The sequence below is a fragment of the Pseudochaenichthys georgianus genome, chromosome 17 (assembly GCF_902827115.2).
Source record: "Pseudochaenichthys georgianus chromosome 17, fPseGeo1.2, whole genome shotgun sequence".
Taxonomy (NCBI): domain Eukaryota; kingdom Metazoa; phylum Chordata; class Actinopteri; order Perciformes; family Channichthyidae; genus Pseudochaenichthys; species Pseudochaenichthys georgianus.
The window spans coordinates 40506339-40526505 of record NC_047519.1 but is presented as its reverse complement, the minus strand read 5'-3'; the positions used below and the strand labels follow the sequence as shown (position 1 = coordinate 40526505).

General features: G+C 43.7%; 1 protein-coding gene across 1 annotated transcript in view; it reads left to right on the top strand.

Moving 5' to 3' along the window:
* The window catches only part of LOC117462104 (receptor-type tyrosine-protein phosphatase N2-like), a 305455-nt gene that overhangs the window by 76491 nt on the left and 208797 nt on the right, over window positions 1-20167 (top strand). Inside the window, exons 11-12 of the mRNA XM_034104169.2 lie at window positions 341-427; window positions 19338-19417. Coding sequence (XP_033960060.1) covers window positions 341-427; window positions 19338-19417 — 167 coding nt within the window. The remainder of the gene's footprint in view (window positions 1-340; window positions 428-19337; window positions 19418-20167) is intronic.

Sequence of the window (20167 nt, the reverse complement as noted above, 5' to 3'; positions counted from 1 at the left end):
TATGCACATTTCTCCACTTTCAAATATAATATAATACACTTCAGTTGTCATATATTCATTGTTTTTTTTCTTTCTTTTGTATATTTAAATGCAGTGTAAATACTTGTCTTTAATTTGTTTGTAAATGCTAAATCCTAATTTTTTAACATTTTCTTTTTATAATCATTATATCTTTGACCTACGACTACTACGAAGCACATTCCTGGTATGTCTAGACGTACATGACAATACACTGGATTTTGATTCCGAAGTAACATAACATATTGAATCTGTCCTCTGCTCAGCGTTACTCTTGGGGATGAGTCTTGTTTAATTTATAATGTCTCTTCCTCTTCATCAGTGGGCTGCAGACGGACGAAGGCCTCCACCTGATGGAGATCCTCGCTCACATGGCTAAAATCCAGATGACCGACTTCGCCGAGCTCTCGTAAGTATTTCTGTTTTTATTTATTGGTCACACTTCAGCAGATATGAGTTTGATCAACTGCTTAAAAAGTCAAAAGTCAGAGGACATTTGCACGTTAACCCCATGGTCACCAACACTTTGTAACACAAGAGTTACATGTCTTTTTTGCTAGGGAAGATTTCAGCCTTCTCTATGCTGTAACAACCGGTGTTTATGTGACCGGTAGTCACTCACGGTAAAGCCCACCCAGCCAGTGATTCGCTGTTGGTTGGCGCCTCCATTTCCCTTTCCCCCTATTTAGTTAGACGGAGCCGGAAGGGAAAGGGGTGTGTGCAGCAAGAGGGATCGGCGGAGCAACACGCTCATCTGTTAGCAACCAGCAGTTAGGTCGTTTAAAGTCCGTACCGTTTGTCTGATCCACCGTCATCCGGCATCATACCCTTGCTTCACGTTCCTGGATTATTGTGTACAAAGCTGAAAGGAGCCGCTCATCTCACAAAACCTTAAAAACCAGGACTGGATTGCTAAAACCGACTGGCATTCTCCTGTGGTAATTGACTGTTTTATTTATTTTGAAGGACACCCGGAGTGGAACGTTTTGGATTTAACATTGAACTGTGGGAAGACGAATTGTTTGGGGGGGGGGGGGTATTCAAATACACTTACTATTTGTGATTATGATTTTAAGTTGTGTGCTTTCTTATATTGTAATGTCATTCAATGTTGGGTGTTTACAGTGAGATGTATACACCTTTACAAAAACTGACTGACTAGCCAAATCTGAAACGTCAGGAGAGAGACCTGACTGGCACCCCAAATAACCTAAATACGTAAACTGTCACAATGCCTTTAAATCAGAATGACTAACCATAATACAAAACAAAGTAAAACAAATAAAATAAATGTGTTAATAATATCCTACTTCTATATGTTGTAGATAAAGCGAAGTCACGCCAATCTACCTCCGGTCCATGGGACCTTATTTCGGAAAAATAATGTATTGAAGTCAATGGAGAGAGACAACTTATCTTTCGATCCCGTTTGAATTGTGCCATGAATTACACATTGATGTTTGTCAATCTTAAAAAAATTATTTCCATGTAAATAAATCACAGTTTGTTGTAAAACTGTTGAAATATAAGACTAGAAAGACTACACATCCCAGAGTCGCGTAAGTCATGTCACAATTGTTTTCCTCTACTAAGAGATAGCTAAGATCAGCGCCATATAGATATAATCTATCTATGTGGCGCTAAGATAAGATAACTTTAACAAGATGCCTGTGTGCTTAGAACCAGGTTGTTATCATACCAGCAATGGGTCTTGCTCGTTCTTTCGCTTCCCGTCTGATCAAAGGACCAGGAGTGGCTGGATCAAGTTAGCTACCTAGTTAGTAGCTAGCATGTTAGTTAGCATTACAGCCTTGTCATTTTTATTAGCCTTAATATGAAGTAACATTAAGTAACCCAAAATGTTAAACAGTAAGAGTAGTAGTCATATTTTGTGAACCCTTTGAAGATTACTGTCACCAGTGTGATCGTTCTATAATACACCATTTAAGCCCGGGGGAGAAATGCTAACGCTAGCATCGCCGATCGCCGATCTTTTCTACTTCATGCTATCTGCACACATGGTTGACATTAAACATTAAAAGGACCAGGCAGTTCAGAGAGAATCAAAGGAAGGCAGGCAGCTTTGCATGACATTCTTCTGGACGTGTTTCATTGTGGTGATCGTGAGGGTAGGCAATCGTTTCGTTGACAAGACAGTAGTGACGGCCATCTTGGTGACGTGTGTTGTTCTGCGAGACCAGAGATGTAGTTCATTGAGCGTTTCACACAAAGAAATGTGTTACTTCACAGTTTTACAACACATTTTTTTTAGTTTGACTTGCAAAATTATCTTTTAAATTGACTAACATCATATGTGTAATTTGTGGCACAATTCAAACGGGATCGAAAGATAATCTTTCTCTCTCCATTGACTACAGTACATCATTTTTTTGAAATACGGTCCCATGGAGGTCCACCGGAAGGGGAGGGACTTCGCCTCTCTATATATTTGACATATAGTCTTCACAATGCGAGATGTGGGTCCACACAAGCTACTATAAACCAGCGTATTCTGTACACACACACAACTCCAGCTCCTCCTGAAACTAATAATAAACTAATTTGTGATGCTTATAATGTCCTTCTAAAACTTTGAAAGCATCGCAATATCACTTTGAAACACATCCTCAGACTAGAAACAGTGCAGGAGCAAAGGTCCGTACATGATTCATTCAGTTCATGGTTCGCTTTGCGTTCTTAACAAACCTTCAGGCTCAAGTGGGCGGAACATTTCTTCTAAAAGGGCGAGCATCTCGTACTGGAAACTCTTCAGATATCCCCGCTTGGTAGATGAACAATGCCTTGTTTACATGCTGGCATCAATAACGTAAACATAAACAGAAAAAGTGTTGCATGTCACCTTTTTGCTCTCCAATGAGGGCGGGTCCTCACAATGCGAAAAAACTATAAACCAGCATATTCTGTACACACACACACACACACACACACACACACACACACACACACACACACACACACACACACACACACACACACACACACACACACACACACACACACACACACACACACACACACACACACACACACAACTCCAGCTCCTCCTGAAGCTAATAATAAACCCATGTGTAATGCTTATAATGTCCTCCTAAAACGCTGTTTGCCCTTTAATAGAGTAGCAGTTATGGACATGCCAGCTGTCAGTTGGCCAAACAGTTGCTTTATAACGTCCTTCTAAAACTTTATATTCATCACAATATCACTTTGAAACACATCCTCAGACTATAAACAGTGCAGGAGCAAAGGTCTGTACATGACTCATCCTGTTTCTGGCGTGCTTTACGTTCCAGACATCAACCAAATGCACCTTCAGGCTTATGTGGGCGGTACATTTTTTCTAAAAGGGCGAGCATCTCGTACTGGAAACTCTTCAGATATCCCCGCGTGGAAGATGAGCATGTAAGCAATGCCTTGTTTACATGCTGGGTTCAATAACGTATATCTTATCTTTACATACCTCAAAATAAACACAAAAAGTTTAGCATTTCACCTTTTTCGCTTCCAATTGAGGCGAGTCCTCACAATGCAGGTGTGTTTCCAGATGCGGGTCCACACAAGCTACCATAAACCAGAATAAAATGTACACACACAACTCCAGCTCCTCCTGAAGTTAATGATAAACCCATTTTAAATGCTTATAATGTCCTTATAAAACCCTCTTTGCCCTTTAATAGAGAATAACTTAAGGACATGCCAGCTGTCAGTTGGCCAAACAGATAAATACAATTAAGAAAAACATTATAACGTCCTTCTGAAACTTTATATTCATCACAATATCACTTTGAAACACATCCTCAGACTACATTGCAGGAGCAAAGGTCTGTACATGACACATCCTGTTTCTGGCGCGCTTTACGTTCCAGACATCACCTTCAAGCTCATGTGGGCGATACATTTTTTCTGGAAGGGCGAGCATCTCGTACTGGAAACTCTTCAGATATCCCCGCGTGGAAGATGAACAATGCCTTGTTTACATGCCGGGATCAATAACGTATGAAGGGCCGTGTAGAGTCCTTTCCCCAAGTGAAGGAGTTCAAGTATCTCGGGGTCTTGTTCTCGAGTGAGGGAACAATGGAGCGTGAGATGGGCGAATCGGAGCAGCGGGAGCGGTACTGCAGTCGCTTTACCGCACCGTTGTGACGAAAAGGGAGCTGAGCCAGAAGGCAAAGCTCTCTGTCTACCGGGCTATTTGGGTTCCTACCCTCACCTACGGTCATGAAGGATGGCTCATGACCGAAAGAACGAGATCGCGGATACAAGCGGGCGAGATGGGTTTTCTCCGCAGGGTGGCTGGTGTCTCCCGTAGGGATAAGGTGAGAAGTTCGGTCATCAGGGAGGGACTCGGAGTTGAGCCGCTCCTCCTTCGCGTCGAAAGGAGCCAGTTGAGGTGGTTCGGGCACCTAGTTAGGATGCCACCTGGGCGCCTCCCTAGGGAGGTGTTCCAGGCACGTCCAGCTGGGAGGAGACCAAGGGGTAGACCTAGGACCAGGTGGAGGGATTATATCTCTTCGCTGGCCTGGGAGCGCCTTGGGACCCCCCAGTCAGAGCTGGTTGATGAGGGGAAAGGAAGTTTGGGGCTCTGCTGGAACTGCTACCCCGAGACCCGACCACGGATAAGGGGAGAAGATGGATGGATGGGCCGTGTAGGCCAACATTCAAACTCACCTCGCACACACACTACTGAAAACATCTGACCTTGCCCAAACACTACTGCAATACTCTCACATTCACTACTGAACACCTCACACACATACTCAACTGAAAAGTAAACCTCACACACATACTACTAAAAATGAACCTCATATACACGCAACTGAAAATTAACCTCACACAAACCATCAATCAATCAATCAATGTTTATTTATATAGCCCAATATCACAAATGTTACATTTGTCTCAGTGGTCTTCACAGTGTGTACAGAATATCAGTATGACAATACGACACCCTCTGTCCTTAGACCCTCTGTCCTTAGACCCTCTGTCCTTAGACCCTCTGTCCTCAGACCCTCTGAACTCAGACCCTCTGTCCTCAGACCCTCACATCGTACAAGGAAACACTTCCGAAAAAACCCAGTTTAAAGGGAAAAATGGGAGAAACCTCAGGGAGAGCAACAGAGGAGGGATCCCTCTCCCAGGACGGACAGACGTGCAATAGATGCCGTGTGTAAATTGAAAAGATAATACATTTGCAACATAGGTAGTCCAAATGTTTGGAAATGCACGTGTGTATAATAGGAAGATGAATCCACGAGGATATCCATCCAGGACCGATGATCCAGGACCACAGCCACGACTCAAGATCCAGCGCTCGCGATCCAGGACACAGGACCGCAGGATCATCCATGACTCCAGATCCCGGCGTATATAGACACCAAAAAGAAAGACATGTGGGGAAGCTGGGTTAATGGGAACATGAGAGGACACAGGTATAGACAGAGAGAAGGAAGAAGTAAGATGTCCCCCGACAAACTAAGCCTATATCAGCAAAACTAGGGGCTGAATCTAATCAGCCCTAACTATAAGCTTTATCAAAAAGGAAGGTCTTAAGCGCACTCTTAAAAACGGATAGGGTGTCTGCCGCCCGAACACAAACTGGAAGCTGATTCCACAAATGTGGAGCTTGATAAGAAAAGGCTCTGGCTCCCATTGTACTTTTAGAGATTCTCGGAACAACCAGCAACCCTGCATTCTTGGAACGCAATGCCCTAGTAGGACAGTAGGGTATAATGAGTTCTTTAAGGTAAGATGGCGCCTGCCCATTAAGGGCTTTGTAGGCGAGAAGAAGAATTTTAAATTCTATCCTGTGTTCTATAGGGAGCCAGTGTAAGGCAGCCAGAACAGGAGTAATGTGGTCCCTTTTCCTAACTCTGGTTAGTACATGAGCCGCAGCATTTTGAATCAGCTGAAGCGACTTGACTGACTTCTTGGTACTCCCTGATAATAAAGAGTTACAATAATCCAGTCTGGAAGTAACAAATGCATGGACTAGTTTCTCTGCATCGTTTTGAGGCAAGATATGCCTGATTTTTGCAATGTTACGTAGATGGAAGTAGGCGGGCCTTGAAATTGATTTTATGTGGGCGTTAAAGGATAAATCCTGATCAAACATAACACCAAGATTCCTTATAGTCTCACTGGAGGCCAAATTAATGCCATCCATAGTTAGTATATCTTTAGATCATTTGTTTCGTAGATTCTTCGGGCCAAGTACAATAACTTCAGTTTTGGTCGTGTTTAACATCAAAAAGTTTAAGGTCATCCACGTTTTTAAGTCCTTAAGGCAGTCTTGAATTTTATTTAGATGATTAATTTCATCAGGCTTGATTGATAAATATAGTTGAGTATCATCCGCATAACAATGAAGTTTACAGAATGATTCCTTATAATATTGCCTAACGGAAGCATATATAATGTGAACAAAATAGGTCCGAGCACTGAGCCCTGTGGCACTCCATGGCTAACTTTGGTTTGCGTGGAAGATTCATCGTTAACACGTACAAACTGAGAGCGTTCAGATAGATAGGACCTAAACCAGCCTAAAGCAGTTCCCTGTATGCCAACTAAGTGCTCTAGTCTTTGCAATAGGATATCATGGTCGATAGTATCAAATGCAGCACTGAGATCGAGCAAAACAAGAATAGAGACAAGTCCCTTGTCTGAGGCTATTAGAATGTCATTTGTGACTTTAACCAGAGCTGTCTCTGTGCTATGATGTGTTCTAAAGCCAGACTGAAAATCTTCAAATAAATCATTGTTTTTTAAGTAATCACACAACTGTTTTGCGACCGCTTTCTCAAGAATATTTGAGAGGAACGGAAGATTAGAAATAGGTCTATAGTTGGCTAAAACCTCTGGATCGAGGTTGTGCTTTTTAAGAAGCGGTTTTATCACTGCTACTTTGAATGATTGTGGAACATAGCCTGATAATAAAGACATATTCATAATATTTAATAAAGAAGTGCTAATTAATGGAAAAACTTCCTTCAACAGCTTAGTTGGAATTGGGTCTAACATGCACGTTGATGGTTTGGAAGAGAGAATCATTGAGTGTAATTGTTCAAGGTTTATGGCTGAAAAGCATTCTAGTTTACTATCTAGTGTAATATTAGAACTTACGTTTCCGGGAGCTGTTGATAACACTATACTGGTCAAAGGCAAGAGGTCATTAATTTTGTTTCTAAGAGTAACAATTTTATTGTTAAAAAAGCACATAAGATCATTACAAACACTATTGAAATCCCCTCACATTCCCTACTGAGCACCTCACACACTACTGAACACATCTGGTACATTTTCAGTAGTATGTGTGTGAGGTTTAATTTTCAGTTGTATGTGTGTGAGGTGTTCAGTGGTGAATGTGAGAGTATTTCAGTAGTGTGTGTGCGAGGCCAGATGTTTTCTGTAGTGTGTGCGCGAGGTGAGTTTGAAAGTCGGCCAACACGGCCCCTCATAATAACGTATATCTTATCTTAAAAAACCTCAAAATAAACCGATAAAGTTTGCATTTCACCTTTTTCGCTCTCCATTGGAAGTGAGTCCTCACAATGCGAGTGTGCTGCCAGATGTGGGTCCCCACAAGCTACTATAAACCAGCATATATTAAACACCCACAACTCCAGCTGCTCCCGAAGCTCATAATGAACCCATTTGTGACGCTGATAATGTCCTTCTGAAACTTTACCATCATCACTTTGAAACACTTCCTCAGACGAGAAACAGTGCAGGGGCAAAGGTCAGAACATGACTCATCCTGTTTATGGTTCGCTTTACGTTCTTATCGCACCTGCAGGCTCAAGTGGGCGGCACATTTCTCTCAAAGGGCGAGCATCTCGTACAGGAAACTCTTCAGATATCCCCTCGTGGAAGAGGAGTATGGTTTACCCCCCCCCCCCCCCAAAGCTTGTGGATCAGAGAGGGCAGACTGGTGGGAAGATGTTTCCAATGGCACAAAGCGTTCGAATCAGAAGTGAGGAAAATAAAACATTGCCCTGACGGAGTAGAAACACAAGGACGATTATTCTTATTCTGTCAACACACTCTCTGCTCCTGGGGGGGGTAGAGAGTTATCGACGTGTTGCAATCACGTATTAATGAGACTGAACTCTTTCCCTCACTTCTCTCCGTCTGCTTCTTTTCCATCACCTCTCTCCTCCTCTCTGTAGAGTTGTTGCTATATTTCCCCCACAGGTGAGTTTCAACTACTGCAGGGGATACTAGTCGGTACACAGACGTTATATATAGTGTATGGTGTGTGTACATTTAAGTGTGCAGGCCTCTATGGTCACGGGTAGAAACATGTTATGCAGCTCAAACGTGCCGAAACCTACCAGGAACAAAATGTGTTTTGCAACTTCAGTCTTTTGTCCCATGTTTGACCTTCACCTGCATCAATTATGATGAAGCTGCACCGCAAGAAGAAAGGGATTTGGCAGAAGTTACACATTCCTCCTTGAGCAGTTTTGTATTTAGGCGTAAGAGTTACAGTTAACTTCAAACTAGGGGTGCAACAACTAATCGACTTAATCGATTAAAATCGATTACCAAATTAGTTGCCAACTAATTCAGTCGTCGATTCGTTGGTGACGTCATCACGTGTGTTTTACACACCGTTAAGCTCCAACGTTATTGGTCTTTTTATCGGTACCGGAGACATTTAAAAAAAATATATATATATTGTTGCTACAAAAACATTATATCGCAGTCTTAGTGTCGCCAACTAGTTTCTAAAATGCAAAAGACAAACAAATGCGTCTATGATGTATTTTCGATCAGATCTCTCTCCCCCGTCTGTGTGCGAGGGGGCGGGGCAGTTTACACACACGCAGCTGCTACATGCAGCGGAGCACACGGCGGGGATGGCGGAGAGAACGCGCTCCGAGGTGTGGTTAAACTTTACCTGTTCGATGTAGACAATGCTCGTTGCCAAACGTGCAATGAGAGTTTAGCATGTGAGGGCGGTAACACGAGCAATTTGTCTAAACATTTAGCAAAAGTGCTCCACATCCAGACGGAGGAATGCACCGGGTTCGACTGTCTCTCTAGCAGCTCTGTAGCCCCGTCCACGAGTAATGTTTCCACGTCAGGTGTTCTGTATGCTAGCAGCAACACACGGAGCTAACTACATTATACAAACATGGGTTAATGATTAGAGGAAACCGAGTTGTTAAAGTTTCAGCTATTCTGTTTACAGTTCTGTCATCAGATTATTTAATACGATTTGTTAAAACATTGTTGTTTCTTTTGATGTGAAATATTATTTATTTAATTTGAATAAAAAGCAATGTTAGTTTTGTAAACAATTTGTTAATTTAATAATATATGTATTTTTGAATCAAGTATTCATCTTTATTGTCTTCGTTGTTAGTTTCCACATGCCTAAAACAACCTCAAGCTAAATCTAAAAGTTGATGGCTAAATAAGAGCGTTTGAGAAATTGTGCAGGGCATACAGTAATAGTTCGAATAGTCGATTCATCGTTTCATTAATCGATAGATTAATCGATTATCAAATGAGTCGTTTGTTGCAGCCCTACTTCAAAGTCAAAACCCTTCCTTGGAAATAGTTTGATTAAATAGTCCCAACCCGTGGTCAACTCAAGGGGTTTTTGTTCTTCTTGTGCTCTATTTGATACTTTTACATCCTTTTGTCCTTTATTTAATAAGTGTATTACAATAAGAAAGTTTAACTATATTACTTCAAAGATATTGCAATATTCATGTAAGAATACACATCAACTTCATGAAGTATGCTGAGCTGCAGTCTCGTAAAACAAACTGACATGTTAATAAAAACGGTTTAATCTGGCTCAACGTTATAATCTCTTACACAGTCATTGGAAATGCTCACGTGAAGTCAAAACGTTTGCTAAACACTCAGTAAGGCTGTCGTTTTATCCAAATTATCTATAAAAACCGTCTACAATTGTTGGTTGTATTCCCCTTTATCCATCCATCCATCTTCTCCTCTTATCCGTGGTCGGGTCTCGGGGTAGCAGTTCCAGCAGAGAGCCCCAAACGTTCCTTTCCCCTCATCAACCAGCTCTGACTGGGGGGTCCCAAGGCGCTCCCAGGCCAGCGAAGAGATATAGTCCCTCCACCTGGTCCTAGGTCTACCCCTCGGTCTCTTCCCAGCTGGACGTGCCTGGAACACCTCCCTAGGGAGGTGGCATCCTAACTAGGTGCCCGAACCACCTCAACTGGCTCCTTTCGACGCGAAGGAGGAGCGGCTCAACTCCGAGTCCCTCCCTGATGACCGAACTTCTCCCCTTACCCCTAAGGGAGATGCCAGCCACCCGGCGGAGAAAACCCATCTCGGCCGCTTGTATCCGCGATCTCGTTCTTTCAGTCATGACCCATCCTTCATGACCGTAGGTGAGGGTAGGAACGAAAATGGCCCGGTAGACGGAGAGCTTTGCCTTCCGGCTCAGCTCCCTCTTCGTCACAGCGGTGCGGTAAAGCGACTGCAGTACCGCTCCCGCTGCTCCGGTTCTCCGGCCCATCTCACGCTCCATTGTTCCCTCACTCGAGAACAAGACCCCGAGATACTTGAACTCCTTCACTTGGGGTAAGGACTCATTCCCTACTTGGAGTGGACAGTCCATCGGTTTCCTGCTGAGAACCATGGCCTCAGATCTGGAGGTGCTGATCCTCATCCCAGCCGCTTCACACTCGGTTGCGAACCGATCCAGTGAGTGCTGAGTCTCTTTTACTCTTTGCAAAGAGCCCCTCCCTCTGAACACGCCGCGGCTCAGACAGCATGGTGTGGTATTCATTAGGCTGTGATGACTGAGATCTGAGCAGAATCATTTTGGTTTATGTATCTGTTATCTTGTGAGTGCAGCGCGTTTAGATGCCATCAAGTATTGATGTTTGACAATGACAGCCTTTCGGTGTTGTTTGTCCTCAAACTGCAGCGGCTTTTCGGAACTTTTTTCATTGTTAAATTGAATGAAAAACACTATCTAGCGACGCCCACACGATTACACTTCAGCCGAGAGGACGGCATACTTCACGTTCTGTCAGATGTTTGCCTTAATAACCAGACTCACCCCTGACCCTGCAGAGCTGTTGCATAATCAGCACAAAGTATGTGTGTGTGTGTGTGTGTGTGTGTGTGTGTGTGTGTGTGTGTGTGTTGTGTGTGTGTGTGTGTGTGTGTGTGGTGTGTGTGTGTGTGTGTGTGTGTGGTGTGTGTGTGTGTGTGTGTGTGTGTGTGTGTGTGTGTGTGTGTGTGTGTGTGTGTGTGTGTGTGTGGTGTGTGTGTGTGTGTGGTGTGTGTGTGTGTGTGTGTGTGTGTGTGTGTGTGGTGTGTGTGTGGGGTGTGGTGTGTGTGTGGGTGGGATTGCAATTATCAAGCATGGATAAGATGTTGCGGGAAAACAAAGAAAGGATGGTGAAGTCCTACAAGTGTGTGTGTGGGTGTGGGGTGTGGGTGTGTGTGTGTGTGTGTGTGTGTGTGTGTGTGTGTGGGGGGGGGGGGTGTGTGTGCTTTAATTGAACACAGAAATAATTTAGCTGTACATTCATGTGTGTGGACAGGTGGGTGGCTTTGGGTCGGATGATTCACACGCGCACACACACACTCACTCACTCACTCACTCACTCACTCACTCACTCACACTCTCTCTCTCTCTCTCTCTCTCTCTCCCCCCCCCCCCCCCCCCCCCCCCCCGTTGCTCCTCGCTGTGTTTTGAGTCTCTGGGTGGCCTGTACTGTTTTCCGGTTCGAATGCACCTTTTGGCTTTGTTCTCCTCTTTTCTAGGGAATGAAAGGATAAAGCTGCACATAGGAGGGGGGAGATGTGGGGGGGGGGAGGGGAGGGGGGAGATGTGTGGGGGGAGATGTGGGGGGGGGGAGGGTCATGGATCGGACGCAGACAAAGCTAGGAGGGGGGAGACAGAGATATGGAGAAAGAGAGCGAGAGCTGGGGGTCTCTTTTGTTGCGAGGCAGTGAAAGCCCAGCAGGGGGCGCCGCCTGGACAATTTGTCAGCGGCGCCACGCTTATTCCTAGAGATGGCAAAAGTACACGCATCCGTTACTCAAGTAGAAGTACAGATACTCGTGTTTAAAAATACTCTGGTAAAATTAGAAGTACTGACTAAACTTCTTTACTCAAGTAAAAGTAAAGAAGTATGGGCTTTGAAATGTACTTAGTAGTGACGACTTTCTACTTCTCACATGTTGAACTCAAATACCTGTACTTTCTACTTCTCTCATGTTGAACTCAAATACCTGTACTTTCTACTTCTTACATGTTGAACACAAATACCTGTACTTTCTACTTCTTACATGTTGAACACAAATACCTGTACTTTCTACTTCTTACATGTTGAACACAAATACCTGTACTTTCTACTTCTTACATGTTGAACTCAAATACCTGTACTTTCTACTTCTTACATGTTGAACTCAAATACCTGTACTTTCTACTTCTCACATGTTGAACTCAAATACCTGTACTTTCTACTTCTTACATGTTGAACTCAAATACCTGTACTTTCTACTTCTCTCATTTCCCAAACAGCTGGTTCCTTTAGTCTGAATGTGTGTTTGGTGCGTGGTCATTATTCTTTAGAGTCATTGCGTGCCTATTGGTTGGAACACGATCCGTGTATCCATCACTTCCTGGTCTTCTCTAAAGAAGAGGGACCAATGGAAACATTGTCATGTTGCCGTTGGTCACCATGGAAACATTCATTAGCTAACAATGACATTATTGTTCTATTGATATAAAGGGAGGTCAGGTACTCTTTAAAACAGCTGGGAGTTATGGGTACTTTTTACTGAAGTACATTTCAAAGCCTCTTTACTTTGACTTGAGGAAAGAAGTTTAGTCAGTATTTCTACTTTCACCAGAGTATTTTTAAACATGAGTATCTGTACTTCTACCTGCGTAAAGGATGTGTACTTTTGCCATCTCTGCTTAAACTGAACTGGAAGTACTGTATAAAGTCATAGTAGTATTATTGTCCCTCCTTTACATTCATCTTGCACTTCACCCCCTTTTTACCTCCCTCCAGTTAGCAGCACCGCAGGCACCTCCACCTCCACCTCTCACAGGAGCTCCACATCAGCATAATTATACAACATAAATGTCCCTGAACGGAGCAGAGAGCGACCTCTTCAACCTCATCCACCGCAAAAACCTTCCCTTTTTTAACAGAGCCAGCGCCTGCAGCAACATAAATCCACTCTGAACATATGAATCATAGAAGTGAGCCCACACAATTCAATACCGATTAGATAATACTGGCGGTTACTGAGGTACTTTAAAAGATAGTATTTTTACTTTAACGTCTATTTTCCAGACTATAGTCCGCTTGTGAACCCAGAAATGTTCCCAAAAGGTGTATGTTAGAAATAAAAAGTATAGGCCTGAGCATTTAGAAACTTCAAGACGCTAACTTGCATACGTTTGGCTAATTGCACGCCGAGCATAAGTTGCATTTAATAATAAATAATTCCTTACATTTATTATAGCGCTTTTCCAGATGCTCAAAGTGCTATACAAATACACATTACACATATTTTTTATACATGCAATGGTCACTGTGGACAACAGGAGCAAGTTCAGGTGAAGTGTCTTGCCCAAGGACACAGCGGCCTGACGCAGTGGCGGCAGGAGCGGGTTTGGAACTGGAGTTCCCCAGCACCCCCCTTGATCTGATGATCAGATGCACAGCCCACTGCGCCACCCAAATTGTCCCCAACAAAAAGCGAGCTTTCTTAACAAAAGCCGAAGGCGGGAAAAACCAAGAAACTAATTACCAGAAACCAAACCGTGGAGCACGACAGACAGGAACACACTTACGACGGGAACAGGCAGGAGACACGGACAAGCATGGGTGACAGGGACATGAAACAGACATGGAGCACAGGGGAAGACAGGGGAAGACACGACTAAAGCCTCCTCGACTCCTCCTTTCCCTCACTCGCGTCCCTTCCTTGCATCCTAGCTCCGCCTCCGTAAGATGCGAGCGAGAGACACGAGGAGGTGACGCGAGGACAGAGGAGTCCCCAGGTATTAATTGGGATGTCCTCGTTCACTCAAACGTCACTTTTAAAGACGTCTGTTAATGATGACATGTGCAGAGCTGTATCCCCTCTCATCGGGCTCAACTGAAGGACACTTGGAACCGGCCCATCTTTCTCTTGTTAGTCAAGGAATCAATGATGGTTGGTTCTGCTTTTGTGTTCCGTTTTGGTGTAAAAGGTGGCCTACATTTAAATAAAAATATAATTATAGTAATGTGAAAGCCTTTTAGAAATGAATTGCACATAAGAATTCCCACGGAGCTGTGAGCACTTATACAAGTATGTGACGCTTCTCCACTCATCTTCCAGTTGTCGGTTTTCCTCTGTTGAAACGGACCAGCTGTGAAGGTGGGGGCGGGGCTTTTATACGCGAGTAGTGAAAACACTTCCGCGTAGTCTGCTCGCGTTTATCCTCCCTTTCGTCTCCTCCCTTTCGTCTCCTCCCGCACCCCTCCTCCCTTTCGTCTCCTCCCTTTCGTCTCCTCCCTTTCGTCTCCTCCCTTTCGTCTCCTCCCGCACCCCTCCTCGACCCCGCCGTGTGCATTTCAGCTATTGGGACGTCCTTCAAAATGGCGTGTCTTGATCGATTTCCGGGTCAAGTCCCGGAGGAGGGGAAGAGTGGAGTCGAGGAGGGGTATTGGGATGAGGCTTATATACACAAGAAGGTTAATCACAGGACAAGACACAGCTGGCAGGGGAGGCAGAAACACGGGGCAACAGGTGAACACAATCAGACAGTCAGACACAGCAGGGACACTAACGGCAGGAAGTCAGACACAGGAAGTCGGATCAGAAAGACACAAGGATGAAAACATGTCAAAACAAAATGGTGGAAAGTGAAAGCAAAAATCCAAAACCATGACACATTCAGATTATTAGCTGAAAAAACATCCACCAGCAGTTTAACAAAGTCAATCAATCAATCAATCAATCAATCAATCAATCAATCAATCAATCAATCAATCAATCAATCAATCAATCAATGTTTATTTATATAGCCCAATATCACAAAAGTTACATTTGTCTCAGTGGTCTTCACAGTGTGTACAGAATATCAGTATGACATACGACACCCTCTGTCCTTAGACCCTCTGTCCTTAGACCCTCTGTCCTCACACCCTCCTGTCCTCAGACCCTCTGTCCTCAGACCCTCACATCGTACAAGGAAACACTTCCAGAGGAAAACCCAGTTTAAAGGGGAACATGGGAGAAACCTCGGGGAGAGCAGCAGAGGAGGGATCCCTCTCCCAGGACGGACAGACCTGCAATAGATGCCGTGTGTAAATTGAAAAGATAATACATTTGCAACATAGGTAGTCCAGATGTTTGGAAATGCATGTGTGTACCGCCTATGCCACGACGGGTACGTTGTAATTTGGTACATGAGGACGTTTCTATCCGAGTACTTCTTCCACCAGAATTTACGCTGAACGCTTTTTATCTAACAAGCCCGTGGGTGTGTTTTGAGTGTGTGTGTGTGTGTGGTGTGTGTGTGTGTGTGTGTGTGTGTGTGTGTGTGTGTGGTGTGTGTGTGTGTGTGTGTGTGTGTGTGTGTGTGTGTGTGTGGTGTGTGTGTGTGTGTGTGTGTGTGTGTGTGTGTGTGTGTGTGTGTGTCGAGGTGGAGGGTGAGGCTGTATGTGGGAGGGTTGGCAGAGCGTCTGACTGTAGCTGCAGAATGATGACGGCTGTTGCGGAACCCTCACTGAGGAGAGGCGGCATGATTCCTCTCCACGAGGGTCGAGGTGATGTAATGTCTGAGTCTGAGAGGTCGTGTCAAAGAGACGCCACTAGGAGGAGAGAGAGCGCCTCCGAAGGGGAGCCACGTGTCCCAAGGTGGACTCGGAGAGATGTAATACAGGCAGGGACATGACAGTGTGATGACACACACACACACACACACACACACACACGCACACACACACACACGCAGAGAGACCACACACGCACACACACACACACACACACACACGCACACAAACTCAACACACACACACCACACACACACACACACACACACACAACACCACACACGCACACAACCACTCTCAACACCACACCACACAAACGTGCCACACACACAAACACCACACACACGCACACACACCCACACACACACACACACACACACACACACACACCACACACACACACACACAAAACACACACACCAAACACACACACACTCACACTCACACTCACACCACACACACACCACACACACACTCACATAACACACACCACACACACACACACACACACACACACACACACACACACACACTCAGAGAGACACACACACACACACACACACAACACACACACACACACAAATCACACACTCACACAAACACACACCAACACACACACAGACACCATGCACACAAACCACACCTCACACACACACACACAAACCACACACACACACAGACACCCACACACAACACACACCCCACACACACACACACACACACACACACACACACACAACACAACACACACACACACACACAACACACTCACTCACACTCACTCACACCCACACACACACCCACACACATTTCCAATAACTAGCTCCAATAACTAAAACACACAGACCCGACATGCAGAAAATATTAGTTTTTTTTATATATAACCCAATTTCCGTAAGAGCTAATTATGTCCTTTTTCATGTATTGTTTTGTGGACAATATGTTTTTCCAAATATGTTTAAAGAAATCTTACTTTTAGATAACGGATAACATGTTATTTTGTATTAATTGTATTCAGAGACGTCACAACATGAGCAGAACGTGTCGGTGTGTGCAACGGGACACTTCCACACGCTGTCTCGTTTCATATGTAACGAGTTTAAACCAAATACAAATGTTTTGGCGTTATCGTGTAACTGTTCAGGATCTGTGAGTGACAGCTGGGTTCGAGCTCAAGGACACGACGACTTTGGAGGATGCGAGATCATTTTGTGAACGAGCATGTAATCCCACTAATCTGGAATAATGCTAAACATTTGGGGCCCAGCTAAAGGAGCATAATAGGCCCTTTAACTTTGGAGACACGAATACATTAAACTGCTAATTGCAATCAGTCATGTTAAAAAACTGGAAATGTCACATGCACGAATCCCCTCGTCGCGATCTTGACGCATCGAATATCCTCCAATACTTAATTAACAGTTTTAACCGTAAACATGTACAAATGTATTTAAAACAACTTGTGCAAAGTTCAAAAGAGACACATCGCAGTGTTTGAATATAGAAATCTAAAGCACTGGGTTTAACCGTTTTCATTTCTTTTGTATTTCTCTTTTAATATTCCGATTTTCCTCCAGCCTACTGTTTCAAATGGGGCTCCTTGTTCCCGTTGTCCTGAACCCAGAGAACCCCACCGCCGGCACAGACCCCTCAAAACAATACAACTATTTAAATCAACTTGAAACCGAACGCTTCTTCTGAGCCCCTGGACACGTTCACGTTCTCTCCGCTTTCAGGACGGGACCTGCTCCTTTAATGATTGTCTCCATATTTACCCTGCAGCTTGTTCCACGTCCTATAGCGGCGCGCGGTGATATATCTTCCCGCTGCGCCTCCACTCTGAATTACAGCAGCAAAAACAAAAGGTTAATCACATTGAGGGACCCCGCGCCGCCTCGACCACCCAGACGCCGCCTCGCTGTTTCAATTCAAGCTTTATTAGCATGGATGTTGGATGACCGTGGAGAAACATTATTATATATAGTATTTCTGCACTGTGGTATAACTTCCTTAAGGTTAAATACCTGAGTACTTCTACCGCTTTTAAGGGAAGTGGGGCAGCAAAAACGAGAGAAATATGGGCAGAGAATTGACGTTTTAGTAGATGTTTAGGTGTTTGCTTTTCCCCCCTTTTTATCCAACACATTTGTAAATGTATATTTTCTACTTTATTGTTTATTTCTAGTCTTTTTCATTTGGATTGTACATGTCTTTTTATGCTGCTGCAACACAAACATTTCCCAAATTGGGATCAATAAAGCACTATCTTATCTTAAGTACTGAAAACGTGTTCTTAAGTACATATTTGTCCGGTGCCTTGCTCAAGGGCACCACGGCAGGGCAGGAGGTGAACTGGGACCTCTCCAAGTAGAAGTCCACACTCCATATTTTAGGTCTGGTCGGGGACTTGAACCGGCGACCCTACGGCTCACAGTCCAAGCCCCCACTGACTGAGCCGCTGCCGGAAAGTACATTTACTTTCTATCGCCCTCAATTTGCATCCATCACGACAACGTGCAATCGGCAAACGTTGAATCAAAATGTAAATGTGTCCGGGGTGCTGGAAAGGCCTTTTTGAAATCTGAAAACCACGTTCACAGCGTCCAAGTGACCAAAACCCCCTCATCTCCGACCCCCTCTTTCTTCATTTCCCAGCATGCTTTAAATGCCGCCGGGTGCATTGCATTGAGATTCAAGAGGTTATCTCGCGGTGGTGATGGGATTGAAACAGCCTAAAGGATCGCCACGGGGTTAAAGACATGTCTGGATGAGCTTTAATGACTGCCCCCCCCCCCCCCCCCCCCCCCCGTGCTCTGCAAAGTAACCAGAAGTGCAATGGAGAAAATTACATTTAATATAATTAAATAACATTTGATTTAAAAAGACCAATATCACAAAAGCACACTTGTCTCAGGAGGCTTTACAGATAAGCAAACAGGAATGACCGTGTCAACACATATGGTAGAATATACAAGGTATAGAAATAAGAATGTACAAAAGATACAAGTAAACAAAATGAAAGAAATACAATAAAATAGACGATAGGCTTTGTTTAAAAGGAAGGTCTTACGCATACTCAAGTGCTGTACTTAAGTATACATTTAAGATGTTTACTTACTACTACTTCCTACTTCTACTACATTTTGAAGTCCCTGCTTACAATCTGATTTCTAAAAACTTAACAAATACATTTTCTTGTTACAGATCCTCTTTAAATTAAACAATTTAATTCAAGGTTCGAGGCTTTATTGTCATTTGCACATTAGCTACGGTGTGGTACTATGACAATGAACAACTGAAGTCACAGGCTCCTCCCATAGAGAAACATGAATATATATATATCGGACATAAAACAGATAAAATAGTGCAAGAGAATGGTTTGAGATGTGCAAGTAAATATACTAGTTGTTTCAATTTTAATGTGGATAACGTTTTAAAAAGTCACAATTAAGAGTTTGCACTAGTGGGTTTTTATTCTGGAGTGTGTGTTAATGTGTGTGTGTGTTTGTTTTCCAGTGTGGTGGGGCCCGCGGTGACCTTCAAAGTGAGCCCCAACCGTCAGAACGTCAGCACCACAGATGTGGCCAACGTTGCAGGTAAGGTTTTCTTTTCCTTTTTTCCCCCTGACTGATGTTGTTTTTATTCTGACAGAGAAAGAGACAGCCCATTATCACCGCCTCGCCGCGGCACCTGAGCCCGCCCGAAACACCTCTCAAAACTCACATGTCTGTAACATATCCTTTTCTGTGGACTCTGCAGTATGCAGTGCGCACCCTTTGAGGTTTTTTAGCAAGCTTTTCTTATGCGTTGTGTTGACTGTGAGTACGAATTTGGGGTTTTGCAGTGGTGTAATGTATTTGAGATGACATACTTGACCTTGTTATGCTACATTATATTTCTATTCGACTACATTTTCGTAGTACTTTTAACTCTCCTCAACACGTTAAAAACTCAGAGTAATAAGCTACTTTTTTACATATTAAAAAGCACTATGCTTCTATGATGTGTAGTTCTATTAATCTACCTAATATTTAACACTGATCTAAAAACTAAAATCTAATGACTTTTGATACGTGAAGTACATTTTGCTGATAATACTTCTATTAAAGTAACTTTGTATATTCAGGACGTTTACATGTGATGGAGTATTTTAGGATTTCTGCTTTCATTAAAGTACTGCTTCCACTTCTGGTGTTTTGAAAGGCAGCCAGTTTCTCTTTATATCACAGATCTCTAAGCGGCCATGTTTGTTTGGTTCCATGGTGGTAATCCATTGGAGAGTTGGAAGTCTGCCTAAAAACACACGAAGAAGAATTAAAAAAAACCACCAGGAATTATTTGTGTTT